The sequence below is a fragment of the Corythoichthys intestinalis genome, chromosome 2, assembly GCF_030265065.1.
Source record: "Corythoichthys intestinalis isolate RoL2023-P3 chromosome 2, ASM3026506v1, whole genome shotgun sequence".
Taxonomy (NCBI): Eukaryota; Metazoa; Chordata; class Actinopteri; order Syngnathiformes; family Syngnathidae; genus Corythoichthys; species Corythoichthys intestinalis.
In genome coordinates this window covers 41,489,246-41,516,108 of record NC_080396.1, presented here as the reverse complement: position 1 = coordinate 41,516,108, position 26,863 = coordinate 41,489,246, and the positions used below count along the sequence as shown (strand labels likewise).

The 26,863-nt window shown below is 42.0% G+C and overlaps 1 protein-coding gene across 4 annotated transcripts in view; it reads right to left on the bottom strand.

The window, feature by feature from the left end:
* The window catches only part of cntn3a.1 (contactin 3a, tandem duplicate 1), a 199,152-nt gene that overhangs the window by 38,801 nt on the left and 133,488 nt on the right, over window positions 1-26,863 (bottom strand). For all 4 annotated transcript variants that reach the window (XM_057817332.1, XM_057817315.1, XM_057817323.1 and 1 more), the window contains 3 exons: window positions 22,112-22,241; window positions 18,862-19,012; window positions 454-581 (listed from right to left, as the gene is read on the bottom strand). In XM_057817332.1, coding sequence (XP_057673315.1) covers window positions 454-581; window positions 18,862-19,012; window positions 22,112-22,241 — 409 coding nt within the window. The remainder of the gene's footprint in view (window positions 1-453; window positions 582-18,861; window positions 19,013-22,111; window positions 22,242-26,863) is intronic.

The window sequence follows — 26,863 nt, the reverse complement described above, 5'->3', positions numbered from 1 at the left end:
TTAAATTTGCAGAATAAACATTATTTGATTGGAATAGTTACTGAAATGTTGACTTTACTCCAACACTAGGAGGATTACTGATTCATTGTCTTCAGCGTAGGAGGATGGGAAACCACTGACAGCCGAGAATCCTCTTATATATGTTGGTGTACTCATAATTTGGTCACAGAATTTGGGTAATTTCATTTTTATTATTTTAATATTTATAATTATCATAAGGATTATTATTATTATTATTGCAGTACCTACTTTGGTGTAAATGTCCAACATGAAGGGAGATTAATCTCTTCATCCATTCATCCAATTTCTACAGCACTTTTCCTTATCGATGTCGCAGGTGAGCTGAAGACTATCCCAGGTGACTTTGGGCGAAAGGCAGGGTATATCCTGCACTGATTATTAGTCACTCGCAGGGCAGGGAAAAGTTTAATCTACAAAAGTAGACATTCTTACCTTTAACCAAAAGGCTGCCAGCACTGCTCGCTACGCCAAACTGGTTTCTGGCCACGCATGTATAGAGACCGGCATCCATTTTAGAGACATTGGAAATACGAAGGCTTCCATTATCCAATACAGTAACTCTGCAGGAAATAATACACACACAGACACATAAATGCACAGTTATATAAAGTTTAGAAGGCATATCTCATTAAACTCGTTGACAGCATCAGTGTTACTTTAAGGAAATTAAACTGAAATCTAGTACTGCTTGTGCTAAGAGGAATGTTCCAGCTGCTGAAATGAACAAGTCCACTGTCCTCAAGCATTTTAAATAGAGCCTGGAGTTTATCTCAGCAAATTTTAATTGGCTGCCTGTGCTGCAGTGTGACATAAGAAGGACCTCAGCAATTGTGTTAAAAAGTGTTATCAAGTCAGTGCAGTGAAATCAAGCTAAGAAAAGTGCACTTTATGAGATTTACTCAGAGTCTGTAATTGTACTTAAATTGTTAATATGTAAATTCCACAACATAAATCATAGTATATACATAACCATAGCCAAATGTGTGCACCCGCCCCGTGTGCTTTATGCTAATCGTGAATTAAACTTGTTCGAGTCCAAGAATTCCATTGTATACTTCTTCTATATCTCTCAGTTATAAATCTCACTTTGCTATTTAAGGCTTGGAATAAACAGACAGATCTTATTGTGCAATGTCGTAAATAGAAAAAACTCCCATTAAAATTCACTCACATTCAAGTACTCTGTTTAGTCTGTTTCCATTGCAGTAATGAATATTAATGACTTAAAGCTGAGACAAAAACAGAAAGACAAAAGATAAACATCGCTCCCAACAGTTATTGAAATTGATTCAATTATTCCTCACAAATGTCAGCGAAATTTCAGGAGGAACAAAGTCGATCTGCTTGGCTCCGTGACAAAAGAAGGTTGTGCCTCTACAACAGATTTTCCCAGCAAGTGAGAGCAACAAAGACTCATATTCCACTGTCGCTATCATCAGTCAAGCTTGGCAGATTCCATCTGATGCAGAGCATGTGCTAGTGCAGCTTTACCTGTCAACGAGCTGCTCTAGTGAAATATAACTAGATATGACAGATGACAAGTCAGCAAGATAGCACTTGTGCAGTGTATTGCAAATGCTTGGGGTTCAGAAAAACTTGAAGAATAGTTTGATGTCACAGAGCCACCTAAGTAAGTCTGGAGTGATTCAATTTATGTCTGGCTAATGATAGTCTATGTACCCTATACCAGACTCTATTTAATAGACTTTTCTGCTGATTTTTAATGCCAGCAACATGCACGATACCTAACACAACTATTTTATGACAACTTTGAAAATTGATTGTACTTGAATTAGGGCAGTAAAATTTATCGCGTTAATGGGCGGTAATGAATTCTTTTAATTAATCACATTAAAATATTTAACGCATTTAACATATGCACGGGATGACCAACTCACGCATTGCCCCAAACAGACTGCAATGGTGTCGTTTTATGTATATTGAGAGCTAAGAGGCAGAGACAAGCAAGAGGAGTGGACTCAGGCATTCATTGGGGCCGCACCATTTATTGGAATAAGCTTTGGCATCTCTTCTACAACATACAGTGCCCTCCATAATTATTGGCACCCCTGAAAAATGTGTTTTTAGCTTCTAATATATAATTTTTTATTCAAATAATATGGGACCTTAATGGGAAAAAAAGAAAAATTCAACCTTAAATACAAGTGCATTCATTCAGTGGGAAAAAAAAACAAAGAAAAAAATTATTCGACATCAAATAATGTGTGTCACAATTATTAGCACCCCTGGTGTTAATACTTTGTACAACCCCCTTTTGCCAACAAAACAAGGTCTGGGGACTGAGATGGCCATGGGAGGAGCTTGATTTTGTGTCTGGTGAACCATTTCTGTGTAGATTTGGCCAAATGTTTAGGGTCATTGTCTTGCTGAAAGACCCAGTGACGACCCATCTTCAGCTTTCGGGCAGAGGGCAACAGATTTTGATTTAAAATGTCCTGGTATTTCAAAGCATTCATGATGCCATGCACCCTAACAAGGTTCCCAGGCAGTGGCGGAGCTAGAGGGGGGGCCGGGGTAGCACTGGACCCCCCTAAAATCTGATTGGACCCCCCAGGTGCCACCCCAGATGATTGACAATGACATATCGCGGCACCGACTGCTAAGTCCTTCCTGTACAGTAGTTGGCGCTATGTACCATAAAGCGTTGCAAATTTGCTTTCATGAGGAGAAGAAGAATCGCCACTGAAACGGAGGAAGATTTGAGATTTGAGTACTTGGTCATTGTTGACGGAACGGAACACGGAAGATAAACAAAGTGACAAGAACAAACAAGGAGACGAACTTGGATACCCTGCCCACAAGCCACTGAAATCCTCGTCGTAATGTAAGTTTTATGCTGGTGTCCTAATGAGTCAATGTTTAAATTTGTAGGAAGGAGATTTTTTGTTGTCGCTAAAACAGAGAGCCACGGCATCAAGCAAACGTTAACGTTATCTCATGTCGTCCAGCTTCCAACAGCCGCTCGATATTAACGTCTATATTTAATTCATTTGGGTCGCTATTTACATACATGTTTCTCCAATAATTGTAGAGCATTAGCCAGCTGTCTCATGCTCTCTTGCCTTAAATGAAACGTCACGTGAACACGGTAGTTGGCCGGGCCTGCTGTCAACTAGCTTAAAAGTCAGAATATTAAATTTATGTCTACGTTGGTTTATTTGCCCTGAATTTTTTAAGGCTTGAAGTAGGGATTTAATCATTTACCAACATTGTGTGATTATGAGTGATGCTAGGAGTAACGTTAAAAGGACTGGCTCATTGTTTCATAGGGACAGTTCAGAATGAAAAGGCAGGGGGCGAAGATTTATAACCTCTTTTTAAAGCGATCCAAGTCTGGGACGAGTCAGGCTCAGGATGATAAAGAATCTGGCACACACTGCCCATCACCAGGTCAGTCAGAGCAGAGAAGCAGCTTCTCTGGTCTGAGAAGCAGTCACATGCTCACTTCAGCAGTAATTTTTCAGATACAGGTTTCCTACGTGAGTATGGAAAGTATGGAACTTGATTTTTTATATTTAGTTCTATAGTAGTAGTTCTACCATATATTTCCATACAATGGCTTCCATATAGTATGAAAGCCATTGTATGGAAATATATTTATCTTAATAGTAGCTGGGATAGGCTCCGGCACCTCCGCGACCCTCGTGAGGAATAAGCGGCATGGAAGATGAATGAATGAATGAGTTATCTTAAAATATTTGGATTAATTATTTTGCATACTTTTACATACATATCACTTATCTACAATCTCCTGGAAATAATTTAGTGACATAATGACATACAAATTCAGACTAATTATAACAAAGTTGTTACCAAGTTGTGTTTTACATTTTTTACATCGTTAAGATGTTGATAAGAGAGAAGGGGGGGGGGAGACGTATGAGTAACTGTGAATGTGTTGGTGCATTTTCACCATTTTTGTAAAAAATAGTTATTATCAAGTTAGTAAACAAATTATATACATAAATCTCATCACCTGTGTGCTTAGTATGTACATTTAAACATTTGACACTCTGATTGCAATTGATAAGTCAAGAAACAAATGTATTGTTATAGTCTGTGGACCCCCTGAAATAGCCTCGGCCACCCCCTGGCCACCCCAAGAATAAAAGTCTAGCTCCGCCACTGTTCCCAGGGCCTTTGGAAGTGAAACAGCCCCACAGCATCACTGACCCACCCCCATACTTCACAGTGGGTATGAGGTGCTTTTCAGCATGTGCATCTTTCATGGCACGCCAGACCCACTTAGAGTGTTTGTTGCCAAAAAGCAGCGAGACAGCCTGTTGTAAATGACTTGTGTCTATGTGTTTTTGTTAATTTAAAACTGATTTTATCGTGGATTGGAACATATTCTCGGCTCTCCTGTTCGTCATCTGTGTTGTTGTGGAGACGACTTCCGGCGGGGAAGAGTGACGTTGCTCATTAAGAACACGTCATGCAAATAAACAAATCTGATTGGACGGATCATTTGGTACTAGCTCAAGAGGCTGTTAATGGGCTGGGTCCCAGACTATTCTCACAGTCTTTGAAAAATACAGGGAGAATAGTCTGGCCATGCCAGGCAACTGGACTATAAGCTGCAGGGTTCAAAATGAGGGAAAAAAGTAGCGGCGGAAAATTAAGGTATATCAGTGTTGGAAAAAAAACAGGTTAAGAAGTAAGAACCGCTGGAGAGTGGAAAATCCCTCATCAGGCAATAATATACAGTATATATATATATATATATATATATATATATATATATATATATTTTTTTTTTTCATTTTAAGATAAACTGCTTCTGGCAATTAATCAGATACTGAACTGGAGCCACAACTGTGAATTGCTTTGAGCACAGATTTGAGTATAAATATAATTATTGTGTTACTTAGTGAGTAAGTTGTCAAGGCGCTGAAGAACACTTGAATTTTATTGGCTGTTGGATGGCAGTAGACAATCTTTTAATCTAAGTCATTTGTTCAGGAAGCGGGGTTGTGCCAATTTAATCAAATTCTATCCCATCAATTTTTGATAATGCCTCCTGGCCCTGATTGTACAGCAATTTCCTTTAATACATTTGGATCGTTTGAAATTAATTACCCAGCTCAAGCTCCCATTTTATGCTTGAAACTGCATGTGACCCAGTAATGGGGTTAGATCAAAATTTCAAACACAACTTGCTTAAAAAAAGAAAATGAGCACCTTGAAGGCAGCCTCAAAACATTCCTTACTGAGCTAAAGTGACCACTATTGCCTGAAAGGTACTATACTTAATTTTTTGTGTTAATTTAAAATGTTTTTCTACTCCATGCATGCTCCACCAATGCCCTGATGAGTACACAGAGTCCTGCCATTTTAGGGGGCGTTTACATGGTAACATGGTGATTTACATGGTTCCGTCTTCATTCGAACAATGTTGCAATTCTGCGTGAAAACGATGTAGAATTCATGCCAGGCCATAGGTTGGCAGTGCAGATTTTCAAGTTTTAGGGCCTCCGCGCCTCCTTCCTGAGCCTTGCCTCAGGTGAGGGAATTTTGCCTGATTACAGGTATAATGTCAGGTGGGTGGAGCGGCCACAGCTGTGGGCAATTACCATCAGCCAGCTTTAAAAGCCCAGCGGACGCACCACCACATCCCCCGATCAACTTGTCGTGTTTTCCAGACCTGATCAGCGCACCTCTTGTCGGATACCTCCGCTTCCCCAGTGACCTGCCAGCTGCCGGCTACTCATGTTAGCATCTACGGTGCCCACCGCAACAATCCCTCTTTCAGCCTGAGAAAAAACCCGGTGTTAAATAAACGTGGCATCAACCTACCCTGCTTCCTCTTTATCTGCGTTCGGATCCTCCCCCCGGTTCAGCGATCCCTAACAGTTTGATCGGGCCAGTAATGGATCCCGCAGACAACGCCAGCAACCGGCTCGCTTAGTTAGGCTTACCAAGCCATTTAAGACTTGTATGGAAAGGTAGCGGACATCGGGCAGACACTCCAAGCCATCCAGGCACAGCTTACGCCGCTTCCTCAACCGGATCGCCCCGCCGAACCACGCATTCGTCGGTCGCCAACTTTCCCACCAGCCACAGCCGATCTCCATAAGCCACACGTTCCCGCCTCGACTCCCTATAGTGGCGACCTCGGAGCGTGCCGAGCATTTCTGGTGCAATGTAGCCTGGTGTTTGAACAACAGCCATTTACTTACCGAGATGACAGGGCGAGGATTGCGTATTTAATCGGCTGCCTCCGTGGCGCTGCATTGGAGTGTGGGAGCAAGATTCTCCCGTGTGCTATTCCTACGCCAGGTTCACAGAAGAGATGAAGAAGGTCTTCGACCACCCCGTTCGCGGAAAGGAAGCCGCTAAGCGGCTCATGTCAATCCGCCAGGGAGCATGCAGCGTTGCTGAGTTCGCCATAGAGTTCCGAACGCTGGCAGCGGACAGACGTTTTAATGACGAGGCCCTACAGGATGTCTTCCTCCGCGCTGAGCGAATCTCTCAAAGATGAACTAGCCACAAGAGAAGCATTCTCGCTCGATCACTTGATCACTTTTTCGATAAAAATTGGACAATCGGCTGCGCCAACGACAGAGACAGCGCCGGGAGCAGCCGGAGGCTCCGCCCACCCACGTCTCGTTTCCCCGACCGCTTCCGCATCTCGGCCAGACGCCCAGCGCTGCGTGTGTGCCCAGAGGTCCGCCCCCTGTCAACGACCCAGAGCGTATGCAACTGGGCCGAACCCAACTAACTCCAGGTGAACGTGTGCGAAGATTCAAAAACAACTTGTGTGTCTACTTTGGGACAGGGGGAGATTTCCTTCGTGATTGCCCAATACGCCCTGGAAACCATTAGGCTCGCCAAAAGCAGAGGGACTACTCGTGAGCCATATGAGCAACATTCCCTCTCGCCGGCTCCAACTCCCGGTTACACTCTCCTGGAAGGGCCAGTCGCACACCATCACCGCCTTGGTGGTCTGCGGCTCGGATGAGAATTTCATCGACGGGGAACCGGCCCATCAGTTGGGGTTGGAGACGCAGACTCTCTCAGCCCCTTTACAGACCACTGCTTTGGATGGCCAAGTCTTGTTCCGGGTGACCTATCAGACTGAAGCCATCAACGTCCTCGTAACCGGTAATCATCAGGAGGTGAGCCCTTTCCTCGTATTCAGGAGCCTTCGCTTCCCCCTTGTCCTCGGGCTGCCTAAGCTGAGAAAACACAACCCCTCCATTGACTGGTCACACCCCAAGATAACTGCCTTCAGCTCGTATTGTCACGCACACTGTCTTATGTCATCAGTAATGTCGTCCTGCCCTGTCCCAGAAGTGGAACCACCCGACCCTTTTCACGGTCCCGGAGTGTTATCATGATCTCGGCAAGTTTATAGTAAGGAAAGCGCCGCTTTGCTACCCGCACACTGCCCATAGGACTGCGTTATTGACCTCCTCCCAGGTGCAGTCCTCCCTAGGGGGCGCCTGTTTTCGATCTCACAGTCTGAGAGGGAGGCGATGGAGCAGTATATTAATATATTAGTCCGTATCTGAGAGGGGGATGAGTGAAAGACCGCATTCAACACGCCCCTGGGTCACTTTGAGTACCTCGTTATGCCGTTTGGTCTCACCAACGCCCCCGCCGTCTTTCAGAACCTCGTGATCGATGTCCTCAGAAACCTGATCAATCGGTTTGTGGTGGTCTACCTCGACGACATCCTGGTCTACTCCCGCACCCCCCTTGAACAGCAGGAACATGTCCGCCAAGTTCTCCAGCGTCTACTGGAGAACAAGCTCTTAGTTAAGGCAGAAAAGTGCGAGTTCCACGTCCCCGAGACCAAATTCCTGGGCTACATCATTGGCAAGGGCCAACTACGCATGGACCCGGCTTAGGTCTCGGCGGTCCTGAATTGGCCACTTCCTGCCATCCGGTAACAGCTCCAGCGCTTTTTGGGCTTTGCAAATTACTACCCTCAGTTCATCCGCGACTACAGCCGGACTGCTGCTCCTCTCACGACACTCACCTCCACAGCCACGCCTTTCCGCTGGTCTGACGCTGTCGGTGCAGCCTTCTGTGACCTCAAAGCACGTTTCACCATGGCTTCTGTGCTTGTCAATCCCGACCCAGCACTTCAGTTCATTGAGGAAGTCGACACCTCCGGGGTCGGAGTGGGTGCAGTGTTGTCCCAACGCAGGGCCGACAGCAAAGTGCACCCCTGCGCCTATCTTTCCCACAGGTTGGCCTCAGCAGAGCATAACTACAGCATCGGCGATAGAGAACTCCTTGCTGTGAAGCTGGCCCTTGAGGAATGGCGGTGCCACCACCTGGAAGGAGCATCCTCACCGTTCCATGTGCTCACCAATCACAAAAACCTTGAACATCTCATTTCCGCCAAACATCTCAATCCGCGTCAAGCAAGGTGGTCCATGTATTTTTGCCGGTTCAATTTTCAATTTGTCTTACACTCCAGGCTTATACAAAACCAGATCCCCTGTCCCGGCAATTCCAGAACAGTAAGTCACAGGCGAAATCCTCAACAATCCTCCCCTCCAACCTGCTTTCTTGCTGCCATGGAGTGGGAGATCGAGGGGAAGGTCAAAGGACACTCAGGGACCACCTCGGCCCTTGTGGGGAGCCACAGGCAACACTCTTTGTTCCTCCGGACCTTCGAGCCCAGGTATTGGAGTGGGCCCACTCATCTCGTTTGTTTTGCCACCCCGGCATTAGGAGGACGTTGGCAGTGCTGCTGCGACAGTGGTTTTGGTGGCCGACCCTTGTGACAAACACCCGCTTGTTCGTCTTAACATGGATGACTACCACCAGGCCCAGTGCGGGACCTGGCACTGACATCCAGCAGATGTGGTCTCGGACCGGGGACCACAATTCACCTCCTAGGTGTGGAGGGCTTTCTGCGCGACGTCGGGCATCTCGGTGAGTCTTTCCTCTGGCTATCACCCGTAGACGGACGGGCAATGCGAGCGCACGAATCAACAGCTGGAGGCTGCCCGTCGATGCACTACGCAGGCCCATCCTGCCTCCTGGAGCAACTATCTGGCATGGATTGAGTACACTAACAACTTCCTCCCGAACGCCTCATCCGGTATGTCCCCGTTCCTCTGCTCCCTTGGCTATCAACCGCCGTTATTTCCCTCACAGGAAAACGACATTGCTGTCCCCTCGGTCCAGGCCCACGTCAACCAGTGCTCGCAGGTCTGGGAAGGGGCTGGCACGGCGCTCCAATGGGCTTCGCTAGCAACGTGTGTCCAGGCCACCTGCCGTCGCACGCCAGTGCCCGTTTACACAGTGGCCCAGAAGGTTTGGCTCGCGGCTAAGTCCCTGTCTGTGAAGACTGGATCGGCTAAGCTTACCCCCCAGTTTGTGGGCCCGTACGAAATTGTCAAGGTGGTGAACCCTGCAGCCATGTGCCTCAGGCTCCCTCGTCATTTCCGCGTCCATCCCACGTGCCACCTCTCCCAGGTCAAGCCTGTTTCTTCGTGTCCATTGCCCCCCCTGTTCCGGCTCCTGCGTACCAGGTGCAGCGCCTGTTGGACGTCCACCGCCGCGGCTGGGGGCTTTAATACCTCATGGACTGGTAGGGCTATGGTCCTGAGGAACGCTCTTGGGTCGTGTCAAGGTAGGTGCTGTCTCAGGCGTCCGGGATTTCCACTGCGCCCATCCCGGTGCTCTCCGTCGGACGCCAGGTGGAGCCCGTGGGAGGGAGGCGGGGGGGGGGGGGGCTCTGTTAGGGCCTCCTCACCTCCTTCCTGAGCCCTGCCTCAGGTGAGGGGATTTTGCCTGATTACAGGTCTGATGTCAGATGGGTGTAGCGGCCACAGCTGTGGGCAATTACCATCAGCCAGCTTTAAAAGCCCAGCAGACGAACCACCACATTGTCCGATCAACCTGTCGTGTTTTCCAGACCTGATCAGCGCTCCCCTTGTCGGATACCTCCGCTTCCCCGATGAACTGCCAACCAAACAAATGGTGGCAACTCACATTGGCATCTACGGTGCCCACCGCAACAATCCCTCTTTCCGCCTGAGAAAAAAAAAACCCTGTGTTAAATAAACGTGGGATCAACCTACTCTGCTTCCCCTTTGTCTGCACTGGGATCCTCCCCCCGGTTCAGCGATCCCTAACATCAAGGCGACAGCCAGTGTTGCACTTTCACCCCAACAACCTCCTCAGCCCGAAAGACAACATACCCGCCCACTGTTAGCAAAGGCATTTTTCTTTTGCTTCAAAAGGCACAAAAATGGAAACATTCCACATATTTAAATTCAAAATATTTTAAAAACAGTAAATTAAAGGCAATGTTTCGCCATTTGCTGTTTTTAATGTTCAATAGCACCATCAAATCCTTTCACTTTGGAGCCCGGATTCAATGGTTTGTGTCTTCGCCTTCCGTTTTCGCCGACACCATATGAAGGCGAGGCTATTCTGCAACACAGTCATTGCATCTTGGTGTCGCAGAATCGCCATGTAAACTGATCCTGAGACTGCCCCAAAAATCCCTTTTTCTTCCCTGTGTTCGGCTCGAACACTCAGGGCAAACACGCACCTGTGTATGTCCACGTGCGTCCATACGGCAGCAGGGCTGTTTCACCGGGCCTCCGCCCAGTCTCCTCTCGGCAAAAACACTTTTGTAACCCACTTAAGACTTAAGTTTCTAAAGGTAAACAATCAAAGTTGCTGTATTTGCGTTTGTGGTGCTTATTTGATGGGCAAAACACTCACTGCTTTATGTTCGAGCTCGTACAAGCATGCGCGGCATGTACAAGCTTAACACAGGCTGTGGTTAAGCTTGAGGCCGTAGGTGGCAGTCACGAGTCAGAAAGTGACAAATCCAAAATAGCACCTTCAAGCCAGTTCAATCCACCGGTCACAATTGTGAGCAAAAAAAAATTATAAGTTTTTTTTTTCTTTTTTAACATATTTAGTGACATAAAGGAGATACCAATGAGACCTGGTTTGGATGTTAAATAGCTGGGAAAAAAATTGGTATGAAATGGGTTGAGGCAAGGGAAATTAATACACATTATCCGTTCAAAGATGGCCAACTCCCCATGGGCAGTAGCTTTACTCTTGCATGTGAACTGAGGGGCTCTTTTGTAATGGGTATATCAAAGATTTATGGCTATGGGATGCAATTATGTGACAAAGTATGTATGACAGGTTTTCTCCTCAGCAAGCATGAAGTGGATTATTTAAGATAAAGATCTGAGGAGCATTATTCATTCCCCTTATGTACCGCTTATCATAACAAGGGTCACAGGGGTGCTAAAGCCTATCCCAGCTAACTATGAGCAGGAGGCAGGGTATAGACCCTACCCACCGACGTCACAAAACCACGTGCTCGCTGTATGGTTCCGCCCACTTGTCCGTCATTTTGTCTCTGTATTAGCATTGGTTTCAATTGATCGAGGAATTTAAAATGCATTTCATGGAAGACCCGGTGCTTTCTGATGCCGTAAACTCACTGGATGTGTTGCATAAAAGGCGTTATGTGGAAAAGCTTCGTTCTATACAGTCGCCAGATCCATATTTGATGCCCAAATCGATGTTTTTCGACCCACTGTCTTCGCCCTGTCTGCCTGACATCTGCTACGCTGATATTTACAATTATCTTGTCCACACAAAATCAGCCTATTCTCACGAAAATTTGAAAAACTTCAAGAGCTTGGAGGCTTATAAATACTTCGTTGCTGGTTGGGTGAAACAGGTCCTCGTCCACGAAAATTCGGCAGGAATCTATCTTGTGCTTGGAAAGGTGAGTTACGAAATTTTCAATTCAAAATCTTTTGTTATTGCTAACATCCACTGTCAAGTCTAATGTATTTCATGTCGTTTGTCAATGGAGTTAAGGCTTTTAATGTTTATATGGTTTAGCGATAGCACTCTCACTACATACATACGTGTATGTTGTCGGCGATTAGCCTAGCAATGATCTTGATTGTGGTTATTTGTCAGCCCAAAACCCTCTAAGTATATCTTAAATGCATCTTACCGGATATAAAATGACTACTACATAGTCTGTGGTGATTTTTTGGTGCCCAGTTTTCACGTCGAATTGCAGCCGTCCATTTCGCTCTCCTCTTTGGATCCCTCGGAATACGGTAAAACTTCAAGTCTCTCCTTCCATCTTCTCTGTTAGTGCAACCAAGAGCCACACACGCCTTCACCATTTTGATTATTAATGTTAAGGAGCAGAAAAACACGCCGTAAATAGGAGAAATGTACGTAGCCGTAACAGGTTAACACTATGTTTTGCCGGACAATTGGGCGGTACCATTCAGGAGAGCGGAGTTGTGACGTCACGTGGGTAGGGTCTATACCCTGAACTGGTTGCTAGCCAATCATAGGGCACAAAGAGAAAAACAACTTTTCACACTCACAGATAATTTAGAGAGTTCAGTCAGCCTAACATGCATGTTTTTGGGATGTGGAGTGCCCGGAGAAAACCCACACAGGCATGGGGAGAACAAACCAGAAAGGCCAGAGACCAGGATTGAACCCTTGTTCTTTGAAGTGTGAGATGGACATGCACTCAACCACCAGGCTGCTGTTAACTTGAGTGGGGGAATTTGTGAGACACAAGATTGAGTAGCGTGATACAAAAAATAGACACTTTCTGGTTCCTTCTGGTAGCTGTTAAAGTAACAACTGATTGTGATCTAAAATATCTGTCTCTCGCAGCAAAAAATTATAGGATGAGAAAAACAATACAATTGTTTGGGAAAGATAGCATAGCTAAACACTTAAACACTAACATATTCTAGCAAGCTCTTAATTTGATTCACTGCAGGAGCACATTTTCAAAAACATAATGGGAATGCAATGTGAAACATGTGAGTTCTTTGTTACTGTATATCAGCCAAATTACTTAATTTTATTAATATGTGACAGGGATGTCAATATTATTTAATATTTTCAGAATTGATTAGTCCATTGATTAAGCAAGTGATTCATCGAATAAAAATATATTTCATATTAAAGGAGCCCTTCCATCAAGTTTTCCCCCCACTGTTTCAATCATTGCATTAGTCAAAATGAGTGTGTAACCTAGGCTAAATTGTCATCCATGCTGTTTGTGTATTGATTGCAATCACTTTTGCATGTCAAACCTTTCTGCAAAGGAGCATATTTTAAATAGGCGGCAGTGTGACGTTCAAATGTCACTTAGTTATGCAAGTACTGTGCTCTTTTTGCTTGCCACGTGCCCAATCATCTCAGGAGCATTAAGAATCCCCACTGCGAGATTTTATTTACTTATCAGATTCTCTTTCTTAGCTAACTTGTACCTCTCCTTGAAAACATTATCCCTCGAAGATTAGAAGGAATTATGGGTATTTTAGTTCATCCAGTGGGATGGATTACTGCTGTGCCGCAGCTGTAAAAACATTGGTAGCAGCCTGATTTCTGTGCAGTACAAACGGATTTCTAATGAGCGAGGACGCAGAGAATAGGCTTGCATGATATGTTGCAATAATGTCGAAGTCTAGATTTGGTATGCAACTCACCCACTTCAGTGTAAGGCTGTAATGTTCAAGCTCAAATAGGAAATCTTTCCATGTGGGTGCCGTTGCACACAGCCTTATGGCAGCATTCTCTTTTTAATGTTTAAGAGGATGATAAAACTGCAAGCTGGGTCTATCATTTCACAACACAATAATAATCTTGATGTCGATGCTGTCCGTCCCCTTCAAATAACACAGCCTACAGTAGGAACCACTGAGTCTTGTACTGGTATTTACCATATGATCAGCCTTTCAGTTTTCAAACTAACACTCTTGGTGTGTGAGATATGACTACAACTGCACCCACACTTTGGTGAGGCTGGATTTCTGAGTAAAGAATGCTGAGCCAACCAAGCAATTAATCCTGTATATAGTGAGAAATGGGCAATGCTGTGCATTGAAGCATATGTTTTTGCCTCTTGCTGGCAGATTCGTGTACATGCACTAATACTTTATAAACATGGAAATCATCACTGACTGGTTTTTCGATTTTCACATTTTTTAAAAAATAGTGTTTTAATGTAGGTTTGCAACATAGAACAGCAAAAGGATAAGAACGATAAGCATCATAAGTTTTATTTAAGGAACAAAAATATATATTATTACCATTAGCAGCACATAGGCCCAGTCAGAACATACAATACACCTCACATTTCAAAGTTTGTGGGTTCATATCCAGGTTCCAGTGGTGGCGTGTTTTCCACATGTTGAATAATGTTCAGATTGTTTTAAAAAAAATATTTATTTAATATTTAATATAATTTATTTAATTTTCTTTTTAGAAAGACATGGGTGACTTACCACGTAGTCGTCAAAAATAGCTAAGGTAAAATTTAGGGCTGTCAAAATTATCGCGTTAACGGGCGTTAATTAATTTTTTAAATTAATCACGTTAAAATATTTGACGCAATTAACGCACTTGCCCAGCTCAGATAGATTTAAATGACAGCAGAGTGAAAGGCCCACTTGTTAATTGTGTTTTGCGGAGTTTTGCTGCCCTCTGCTGGCGCTTGGGTGCGACTGATTTTATAGTGTAAGTAATTATTGACATCAACAATGGCGGGCTACTAGTTTATTTTTTGATTGAAAATTTTACAAATTTTATTAAAACGAAAACATTAAGAGGGGTTTTAATATAAAATTTCTTTAACTTGTACTAACATTTGTCAGAAAGAACTACAAGTCTTTCTATCCATGGATCACTTTAACAGAATGTTAATAATGTTAATGCCACCTTGTTGATTTATTGTTATAATAAACAAATACAGTCCTTATGTACCGTATGTTGAATATATATATATATCCATCTTGCGTCTTATCTTTCCATTCCAACAATAATTTACAGAAAAATATGGAATATTATATAGATGGTTTGAATTGCGATGAATTGCGATTAATTACGATTAATTAATTTTTAAGCTGCAATTAACTCGATTAAAAATTTTAATCGTTTGGCAGCCCTAGTAAAATTTTAATTTGTTTAAATGATTTCCATGTGCTTGTGTATGTTGTCTCTGGGTACCCAGCTGTTAGAGCTGTTGGAGGTCAGAGTGGGGGGGAAAGGGTAAAAAAGTTGTACTTGAGTATAAGGTGCAGACCCATTCAAAATATCAAAAAATATAATATGTCCGGAAAATATGGTAATAAGGATGAGAGTGTGTATCCTAGTCTAGTACCTCTTTGGAGTTAAAAACTATAATATGATCTCATTGATATTCACTCTTGCCTTTGGTGCATTGCAAAACATTGCTATCCAGTGAACAAAAGGTTCTTAAAAACCAAATTTCTTAAATATTGTAAATGGGGAAAATCCAATTGACTTCATAAAATGTTTATCTAATGATAGAACAGTTGAGCTGTTTTTTTCTCTGTGCTAAATTAACTAAATAGCCATCTGACATTGTCTTTAATAAACCCAGTTTTATCGATTTGCTAAATATCGTCTAATATGGTGGGAATATTTTTTTCTAGTCTTGCAGTTAAAACCTGTATTTTGCTGTTTGGGTCCTTTCCTACTTTTGGTAATACGGTTTTTCACAATGGTGTTCAGATAAACTCTGATTTGACTGTCTTCATTTATTTCTAATATCATTAGAAAAATATATATACTATAGACCAGATGTGTTTAAAATATTTCACAGAAAGTCCGTCCGGGCCCTTTTGCCCTGCCTGTTGGCATATCATTTTTTAAAACGTTCCATAGGTCAACAAAGGTCAATGTAGCATATAGCAATTTTCTATTGTCTTATGATATTTGCGGGATGTTAAGGTCATAATGATTGAATGATTCAATATCGATTTTTTTTTTTTTTTTTTTTTAAATAATTTCTGACACGGTAGTATATCTTTTACAAAATTTCAAATCTACAATGTTTTTTTTTCATGATAATGAAACTATGAATAGATAAAAGAGCTTTATGAAATGTTTAATGGGGACTTTCAAAATTGTCTTCTAGTGAGATATTTTTGCATTTCATCTCAATCTCTCTGTGCAACTTCTGAATCATTTTTCTATGATGTCACATTTGTCCATCCGTCAGTCCGTCCGTCCGTCCGTCCGTCCGTCCGTCCGTCCATCCATCCATCCATCAACCCACCATCTCCTACACTGTGACTGTGACCTCACCAGGGACGCGTCCAGGAGGAGTCAGATGCTCGAGCCACCTCATCCTACTCTTCTGGATGTGGAGGAGCAACGGCTCTACTCTGAACCCCTCCCGGATTACTGAGCTTCTCACATTAAGGGAGAGCCCACGCACTCTGCGGAGGAAGCTCATTTCGGACGCTTATATCCGGGATCTTGTTCTTTCGGTCATGACCCACAGCTTGTGTCCAGATGTGAGGGTAGGAGATTTGCACTACATGACAATGTGATGTTCAATTGTTATTCATGAAGGAGGAGTTGCTGCAGCTTATTTCAATAAACCGCGTGGTCCGAGCTACAAATTAGAATGCCTGTGTACACTTGCCTATCTCTGTGCTTTACACCGTTCTATTCTATTCTATTCTATTCTATTCTATTCTATTCTATTCTATTCTATTCTATTCTATTCTATTCTATTCTATTCTATTCTATTCTATTCATCACAATCACAAATAAACAACATAACACAGTAGGGGTGTGACAAAATATCGAAATGGTTATATATCGTGATACTTTGTATCCCAAAAGGTTATCGATACGACTTGCCATGAATCGAGATATCATTTTGAAAAGGTGTCAGAGTCTAAAGAAAAAAATAATAAAAATAAACCAACAAGTTGCCACCAAAATCTTCCGCCATAATAGTGTCTCAGTTAACTCTAAGCTTGCATTGACGGTGCTCGAAGCGCAATCCATTTAGACTGGGAACATTCGTTCATTTGAAACCAGAGCATTCACAGTCATTCTGTCCGATTTTCAGGGCATTTACAGGTCACTTACTGTTCATTTTAGGGCATTTATAGGTCATTTTCTGTTGAGTTTGAGCCACTGCCTATCCATTTGTATGATTCCCAGGTTATTTCCTGTTCTGTAACTCAAAATAAACAGGAAAAGATCCAGAAAATACCCCAAAATCAAAAGGAAGTAACTGAAAATCAACAGGTAAATGACCTTAAATGGCCCAAAATTACCTCATTGCCTGGCATTGCATGCTACTGACGGCCATAGACGTTCAATCCGTTTGAAGTGGGAGGGATGGCAGCGAATGAACTTTCGTTCATTCGCTGCCACCCTCCCAGTTCAAGTGGATTGGACGTCTACTAGCAATTAACTCATTCCAATTCACAGCAAAAGCTTGTTTTTCTGTTTATTAGTTGTTTGTAGAATATCCTAGAATGATTTCCTGCCATATCGTCAGATCATCGTTATTGTAAGCTATGTATCGCAATTCGTATCGTATCGTGAGGTACCAAGAGGTTCCCACTCCTATAACACAGTGTACACAGAGGATTTCCCCGCACTGGGTGGGTTACAAGTCCAATGAAAAAAGCTCTAAAGGGTTAAAATCCAATCACACCCTTTTAGGTCTCATAGTTTTTTCCCCACATTAGTGTTGAAGTCTCCTAGCAGAACTAGGGAGATTCTAACAGGAAAACACTTCAACAACTCCTACCAGGACAAAAAGTCTGGGTCCTCTGAAGTGGTGTTTACTGCACTGGCACAAACATTAAGCAGGACCCCTCCTGGGCATCGTGTTTGGGCTTCGGTGCGGGTCGCCGGCTGGACGCCAGTGGGGTGTCGCCCCCTCCGGGTGGGGATCCTTTCCTGCCTCGGGTCAAGTGGACCATTGGTGTCTCGTGGTGTGCCGCGTCGGCCGGGAATTGCGGTAGTGACTGGGCTTCCGGGTGGGCGGATGTGGGAGCTGGTGGCATGTTCCCTCGTCCCTTCCATGAAAGCTGGTCAATGGGGGACCGCCCTGGGTCCCGGGGGGATGACAGTGGCCCCTTCGCCGCAGCTACTATAGGAGCCGTGCTATCAGCTACTGGGGTGAATTCTAACATACAGTTATTCAACCCTGGAGAAATATGTATGCCCACTAGCTGCTCCCGTCAATACAGCTTCTTTGATCACTGGTACATAAATCCCTCCACCACGATAAGGGGATGGCTCAAGTAGGAATATTATTATCATTATATCAGTACCATATTTTGAAGCCACGTTGTCTCCATTGTTTCTTCTTCCTATCTCAAATAGTAGGAAGTTACAAGCTTTTCACTGCTGCAACTTTAAAAGCAAGCAGATTCAAGGAATCTTAATCAGTCTCTGAATGAACAACCAATAATTATCTCCTCCTTTGGGGGCAATGTTTGATTAACACTTTATCTTCCTGTCTCTCCTTGGTCACTGAGGTATTGTATTGATCTGCACAACCTTATTTCTAATAAAACAAGATGACCAGCTGCCTCCCTCAATACTACATCTACTATAGCAGATGAACGTATGTTATTCCGCATTTTGTCATCGATTGGTTCTATTGGGATTTCTTTTTATTTCGTACGTCTCAATGGTGTTTGCGTTATCATCATCTACCATCTGTTCGAAAAACTGCAGACTTTACATGCTGCTAATGAGCTAATGGATCAAGAATCATGGACAATTATATTTTGTAAACTGTGGAAGCCAGCGTCTTATAGGGAGGACAATCAAGTTAAAGTGAGGATGTTTAATGCTAAAGGAAAAGTGGAAACATGCGAAATATGTTAAGCTTTAAAATGCTCTTGCTTGCTGTGGCGTTGCTTTTTGCTATTTGTCAACAGGAATACAAAATAACATGTCAATGAAATGAGTTTCGATAATAACAACAACAAAAATTCAGTTGATTGTTGCTCAACACACATTCATGAGGAAATCCATTACCTGTGGCTCTCTCTTAAGGCTTCTTTTCCTTTCCTCCATGAAATCACACCCCAGGGAGACATCTTAGGTTTGCATTCAATCAGTACATCACCACTCTGCCGAGCCAGAGTTTGGGGCTTCAGCAAATTCTGAGAGAAGTCTGGCGCTACAGCTGGAAGAGAAGACAAATCAGATGAATGGTACCAGGTAAATTGAAATAAACAACAGAAAGCGTTGCTCCTGAAATAAACCAGGGAGTAGAGTGCAAGTGAGATGCAAAATATGAAGTTAAAAAAGCATGATGAAATTATAAAGATCATGGCATCTATTATTCGGTAGATTGCCAATCCTTTTGCTTTAATACTCATATAACGTAGTCTCACTTGCGCGCAACAGTGACATATTCACACAGGCTAACATAGCCAGAGACAATCATTTTTCCAAATCCAGGCTGTTCCCTTAAAATGGACATTATGAATAACCACGGAGGGGTGTGACACAAAGATGAAACAATGCAAAATGAGATGCTTCCCTTTCCTGCTCCTTTAGGACAATTACAACATCTCATAATGTTTGCTATCTGCTTATGGACAATTGCAGTTTTGCAGTAACGAGGTCACCTTGACATTTTTCGGGCCTGAGCACCAAGTGGTGTTTTTTACAGGGTGCATAGTTAAGACATGGTAGCTAGGGAATTAGCTGGATCGTCCTCAAAATTGGTGAGACTGTTCATGAGACAAATGAGTTTTCATTCACGGGCCTGACCTGGGCAGGGTGCCATAGTCGCCCCCCCCCCCCCCTTTTTTTTTTTTTTTTTTGACAACACGCAAAATTCAGTAAATGACTAATAACTCCTTGATCCAAATTTCAGTCTTTTTCATATCTGGCATGGATGAGAGGTAGCCCAGCTTGAACACTATTGCATTGAAATATTACCCAGTAGGCATGGAAACCCCTGCTGGGAACAGGATCACTAGACCGGATCCTTCTCCAAGGGAAAAAAAAAAAAAAAAAAAAAAAATTGACCTCAAACCTTCATTAGGGGTGCCTTTTTTGTTGGACCCGCTACAATAGGGTTTTTTAATGTAGATATGTGAATGTATTTCTCATCACAAGGAAGATGCGAGTTTCAAGCACATGTTAGTTTCTCATGGGATGATGAGAGTAGGACGATCTGCCACCACACTGAGCCGGGTGCCGTCCAAGGCGCGTGACGTCCGCGCCAAACTGCGAGGACACTTTCAGTCCTGCTTACATGCCTAGTATTTGTATTTGTTATTGTTTTTGTGTAATTGCATTTGCATTTGTATTTGTAATTGAAATTGTATCTGTAATTCTATTTGTATTTGCAATTGTAATTGTATTTGTAATTTAAATTATATTTGTAATTTTGCAATTGTAGTTCTGTAATTGTAATTAGGGCCTATTGTAATGCAAAAGATTATTATTAGGGCCCAAGCACCGAGGGAAGCGATAACCGTATTGTAATGCAAAGCTTATCATAATTATTCGGGCCCGAGCACCAAGTGATGCGAGAGCCCAAGCGTAATACAAAGGATTATTATTATTATTATCTCTTCTAAGACTAAGAGAATGCAAGAAACCCTGCAGAGGAATACCAATTAGTACCCAAGTACCTGTGAGCTTCTTTGTTCAGCCATGACTAACAGCTCTTGATGATAATAGTTGAGGGAAAAAATGTAGATCAACTGGTAAATCAAGAGCTTCGTCTCGCAGCTTCACTCCTTCATCATGATACACTGATAGTGCCAAAATCATTGCACTACTGATCCGCTCGTCAATGTCATGCTCCATTCCACCCTCAATTTTATTTTCAACAAGAAAATGCCATGCCAATTGACTGGCAACCAGTTCAGGAAGTACCTAGCCTCATGCTTGCAGTAAGTTGAGATAATAGGCTCCAGCACCCCAGGACCATGAGGATAAAGCGATACAGAAGATGAATGAAAAAAATATACAGTAAATGAAAGAAAAACAAAACAAATGCCAAGAGGCCTTTGTCCTATTGAGAATGTGTGGCATATTAGGAATCGGACAACAAGCGTCGTACATAAGCCAAGAATGGGAAGTTTACAATCTACAAAGCTTCCATGTTTTGTTGCAGTTCATCAATCTAAATATTAACTGCAGATTTAAATACGTCAGTGGCACTATATTAAATTGAATAAAGGCTAAGAAGAATCTATACATAATTTTATTCTGTATTATGTGCATACAGTATTATACAATGCTCCTACATCATTTGAATTGGGGTTTATACTTTGTCACTATTGCCCCTTTCCCACTGAAACTAGTTGGTCAACGCGCGTTTTTTCCAAGCCGATGCAACCCACTAGCAATTGGCATTTGGCACCTTTCCCTTTGACAAAAAAAAAAAAAAAAAAGCCGTGTCATTTTTTCTTTTTCCCACCCGTCTAACACCCCACCCCTCCTCAGCCGTGCGTAAGTTTACGTGACGTCACCACGCTAAGATCAACGTCGACAGGTGCGACCGAATTCATTCAGTTCAAGGAAGTAAACAATGCAGAGCAACATGGAAGCCTCCTTTTCAGATAGCCTCACGGGGTTAGCCAAAGCAGAGGTGCCGTAAATGCTGTTGCACAGCTCGTAAAATGGCCAGTCACGATGACCCATTCCACTCCGGTTATTGTTGTCCTTTACGGAGAGATATGTGTTTTCTTGTTTTAGTTTGTTGATGATCTGCTTTGGCGTCCGGTCGTAGCCTCGAGCTTTTAATTTACTAGCAATATTTCTATAAATTGCTGTGTCTCGCACGGTCCTAGACATCTGTTGCTGAATCTCCTCTTCTCCACGGATGGAAAGGAGCTGGCAGTTCTCATCATCTTTCCAAAGCTGGGACATGTTCAATGTGGTGCGCTACTGGCTCCTTCTTTTACTAGCTTTGTTGTAAGCTTCGACGTAACTACGGTTGTGGGGTGTGTCAAATGGGAGGCGACTGGCACGTTGTTATGACGCATCACATAAGAGCCTACATCACCACGTAGATTAGGGTGTTGACTGTTGACCCGGGGTTTTGCTTTCACACTGCATGACGATCAGAGCTGAGGTGATTTTAACGCGGGTCGCTTGGCGGGTTGATTGACACGGGTGGAGGCGGATCGCTGCACCTTTCCCACTGCCACCAAAAGCCGATTGTTAGTGGGTTGACATGGGTTTTTTGGCTAGTGGGAAAGGGGTATATCAGAGAAGCTCATAAAAATCATCAAAATGATCAAGAAAGTCTTCTTACCTATGACTTGAAGCTCAGCATTGGTGAAGACTCTACCATGCTTATTCTCAGCCACACACTGGTATGTGCCGATGTCAGCAAGACTGAGGCCACTGATGGTCAAAATTCCATTATTCACTTGGATTCGGCCCTGCTTACAACAAACACATAAAAACACTCTTGCACTTAGGGCTGGGCGATCTGGACAAAAACGGGATCACAGTTATTTTTCTCATATCGTTAGATCTAAAAATTTTTCACGATTGTTTTTTCAATATTTTTTTTAATGGTAATTCTATAAAAAATGTTTAATGAAACTAAAAGAAACCATGACATAGTTAAACATATCATTATTATTATTATTAATATAAAATAGAAAAAGCACTGGATACTCTTTTCTCCTGAAAATTACCAATTCCCATGGTTATTTTTTTTCCAACAGCAGGAACAGAAATACATTTTGGATAATTTCAAATGTATCTATTTTATTATGATTAAATATATAACTATAGAAGGTTTTTATTATCTACTTCCCATGCCACTTATCCGCACAAGGGTAGCGGGGGTTTCTGTAGCCTATCCCAGCTAACTATTGAGGCGGGGTACACCAGAACTGATTGCTAGTCAGTTCCAGGGCACATTCACAAACACACTCATGCCTAGTGACAGTTTGGACTGTTCAATCTGCCTACGATGCATGTTTTTGGGATGTGGGAGGAAAACGGAGTATCCAGAGAAAAGATGTACTATATAAAAATATATATGTATGTTCTATGAAATTTCATTTTAGGTCAGGACCATTCAATTGACATAACATTACAGTCAACGGAATGTGCTCTTTAAAATAGCTACAATTCTGCAACTGATTTTCAACACATTTGGCTTACCATAAATGTCAGAGACCTAATTATTTTACTGCAAATTTAAGAATATTTATAACATTTTCTCAAAGTCATTGCCATGTTAATAATATGGCTTGTTATATAGAAATCCATTTGTAAATCCATCAAAAATTCAACGAATTAAGCATATTTTAATGGAGAAAATCAGTCCGCTTCAATAGATCTGCCCGAGAAGTAACGGAAGACGGCCGACAGTTATACCACCAAACCCGCCTTTAAATATCTAGCTTTACATATTTGATATCTATTAGGGCAGGGGTCTCCAAACTAGAGATGTCCCGATCCGATATTTGGATCGGATCGGACGCTGATATGGGCAAAAAAATGCGCATCGGTATCGGATCGGCCAACATGGATAAATTCCGATCCAGACTTCCAATCCAGTTTTTTTTTTTTTTTAAAATCCAGTCCGGTTTTTCCAGCACACCGATTTAGAGAATCCATTCCGGTTTTTGCTTCAGTTTCCCTAAAATCCGGTCCGCACTTTACGGCACACCTTCAACACACTACATTTAAATTACCGTCTCCCAATTTACCGAGAGACTTTATCGGTAAAAATGTCAGCTGTGTGGGATCATTTCACCTTAAAGGACGACAAAGACGAGGCAGAGTGCAACATATGCCACGATAAAGTCAAGCGTGGTGGTAAAGCTGTAAGAAGTTTTAATACAACCAACCTAAACAAGCATTTAGCGAAATACCACCACAAACAATATAAGAAGTATTTTAAGAAAACCGAAGACAAAAAGAAAGGTCCTACGCAACTAACACTGGCAGAAACTTTTGCTATGCGTGACAAACTGGCACTCGACAGTCCCAAAGCCCAGGAAATAACAAGAGTCATTACGGAAGAATTCATTCTGGATGAAGAGCCATTATCTCTCGTGAGTAAAGACGCACCATCCAACGCTTAGAACCACGGTACAACATGCCCAGCCATCATTACATCCTTGAGCGATTCGACCGCGGAAGATTCGAGAACGATTCACAAACATCCAACTTCCGATTATTGAAATATGTCAAGTAAAGCGGAACTAATACACAGCGCGGTCTTCAAGACACAATGAGAAACGGACATATACCCAGGTAATGCCAATGCTTAACTCACGGCTTTAGCTCAACTTATGCCGCTGGAACACAATACCTGACTGCTGCTGACAGCCGCTACAAACTACGTCAACATCGTTTTAATGTAGATAATAGATATCATATGTATATAGAACTAGATGCTAGATGACCGACTCGATGGTGTTAGCAACACTGAAGTATTGAAAACTAGTTGCGTTAGTAAACAGCCGCCATCTTAAAGCAGGAGACTTCCCTAGTAGGCTGTTGTGAACCTTCCAAGCGAACCTAATTAACTTTTTATCTAAAATACTCCTAAATCGGCAAAATCATGACTTGAATCTATCTTCAAAACAGTTTTAAAACTTTCACATGTCGAAAGTAGAGAGAAGGGAAATTATGGAATAACGGGAGCAATTTTAACAACTTTAACAGTTGATTCGCAAAATTAAATGAATTGAATGTAGTTTAAAGCTGCTGATACAGAATGGGGACTTGAGTATTTTATTTACTGTTTCAAAATGTTAACTTGATACTGAAATAGTCGTTTATTTAAACTAGGGATCTCAAAATTATCGCGTTAACGGGCGGTAATTAATTTTTTAAATTAATCACGTTAAAATATTTGACGCAATTAACGCACATGTCCCGCTCAGACAGTATTCTGCCTTTTGGTAAGTTTTACCGCAAGGCTTTTTGTGCTGTCTAACAGCGAACTCTTGTGGTCGCTTTGCGACATGGTTTATTGTTTTCTTGCCAGTTCAATATGGCTGCACGACGTCTCGGGCTGACGCCTACGTTGTAATGTTGTGCTTATATGGTCCTTGGACAAGATTTGTCAGTAAGTATGGTTGTTGTAAAGAATGTACATATTATGTTAGTAAGCGAAATGTTATATTTTTTGTATGAGACGCTTTTTGTTTATGTTTAGTGAACCTGTATAGCGTGCTAAGCTAACGTTGTTGCTAATGCAATGCTTGTGTACTTTTTTTTGTAGTTTTACGACGGTCTAAAAAGGACAATGGTTTGAGGCCATTTTATTAAAAAATCAGATGAAAAAGGAAGAAGTCTGATTATTAAGGCGTCGTTCACTAGCTGTCTAGCTTTAGAAAAAGTAGACGCTTCGGAGTGAGGACAGCATAGACAGATTTAAATGACAGTAGAGTGAAATGCCCACTACAGTCCTTATGTACCGTATGTTGAATGTATATATCCATCTTGTCTTATCTTTCCATTCCAACAATTTATTTTACAGAATATATATATAATTTACAGAAAAATATGGCATATTTTATAGATGGTTTGAATTGCAATTAATTACGATTAATTAATTTTTAAGCTTTAATTAACTCGATTAAAAATTTTAATCGTTTGACAGCCCTAATTTAAACCTGAGAGGCTTTTTATACAATTTTTGTAACTAATGCACGAAACATTAAAAGCATCTAATAGCTTGGGGGGTTTGTGGGATTTTCCACTGAAGTTGTTTGTGTGTTTTTTTAAGACAGTTTACAATATTATTTGCACGTTTTACTGACTGACTTTGCCATTTCTGTTTGTTATTTATAATGTTTTGTGTTTGTCACTGAAAAAACAGGTCAGTTTCTCGTTACCAACCGTTGTGTGTTATTCAAACTTACCTAATTCAGCTGACTAGTTGTTATCAAGAGTACTAAAACCTTTTTCAACATGAGTCTGACAACTAAGTAAGGAGACTAAATAACTTTAAACTTTAACACATGTTCAGATAGGCCGGTATCGGTATCGGCCAGTATCGGTATCGGATCGGAAGTGCAAAACATTATCGGTATCGGATCGGAAGTGCAGAAACCTGGATCGGGACATCCCTACTCCAAACTAATCCACACAGGGCCACAGTGGGTGCACGATTTTATTTCATCCAAACAAAACACACCAATCTCATTTTCACCAATCTTTCGAAAATGTAATCATTTGATTGCAGTAAGGTGCTGCTTGATTTTGCAGAAATTCATTGGTTGAACTGTCTGAGCTAGATCAGTTGGAATCAAGGACGTAGGTTTGCTCTCAACATTGGTAGGGACAATATAACAGCATAATCTGCATGTACACTTTTTGCTGGGGACAGGACATTAATAAGACCAAACTGATTGGGTGAATGGGGGTCAGGGCTACATTTCTCACCAATATCAACCGAATTAATTGATAGGCTAAATGATCAATGCAAATAAGTCTGTATTGACTTATGCTAACTTTCATATGTATTGGTTCAGGTGATAAACCGTTCGATTCAAACATTTGTTTTCAAAAACTACGAAAGAAACATCTTGAAAACATAAATGTCAGGAATTTATTAGCAAATTTAAATTGCAATATTTGAACAGAACTTAAATTACATTAACATACACAATAAGTACAAATTTGTTAATAACCTGTTAACTATCCAAGAATGCAAAAAAAAAAAAAAAAAAACATTTGTATTAAGACCACTCAACATTGTCTGTCTAAATAAATTAATTAAATATAACTGAAAAAACTTCTTAGTCAGGGAATAACGAAAATAAATAAAAATGGAACTTTCCTTCAGATAAAACACGACTGCTTTTGTTTACAAGGACAGCCAAACTCAACAGAAAATGAAAGCACCTTTGGGCTGCTTTCAGGCCACATAAATTAAACAAAAATGATGATTGGGGAGAAGTGAATAAACCTCGGTCCACTACATTTCTCACAGTTTTAGGAGAAAACACAGAGGAGGACACTTCTCTCTAAGCAACTTCCTACTCGAGTTTTTCAGGTTAGCACATTCACACAATTTAATGTTAAG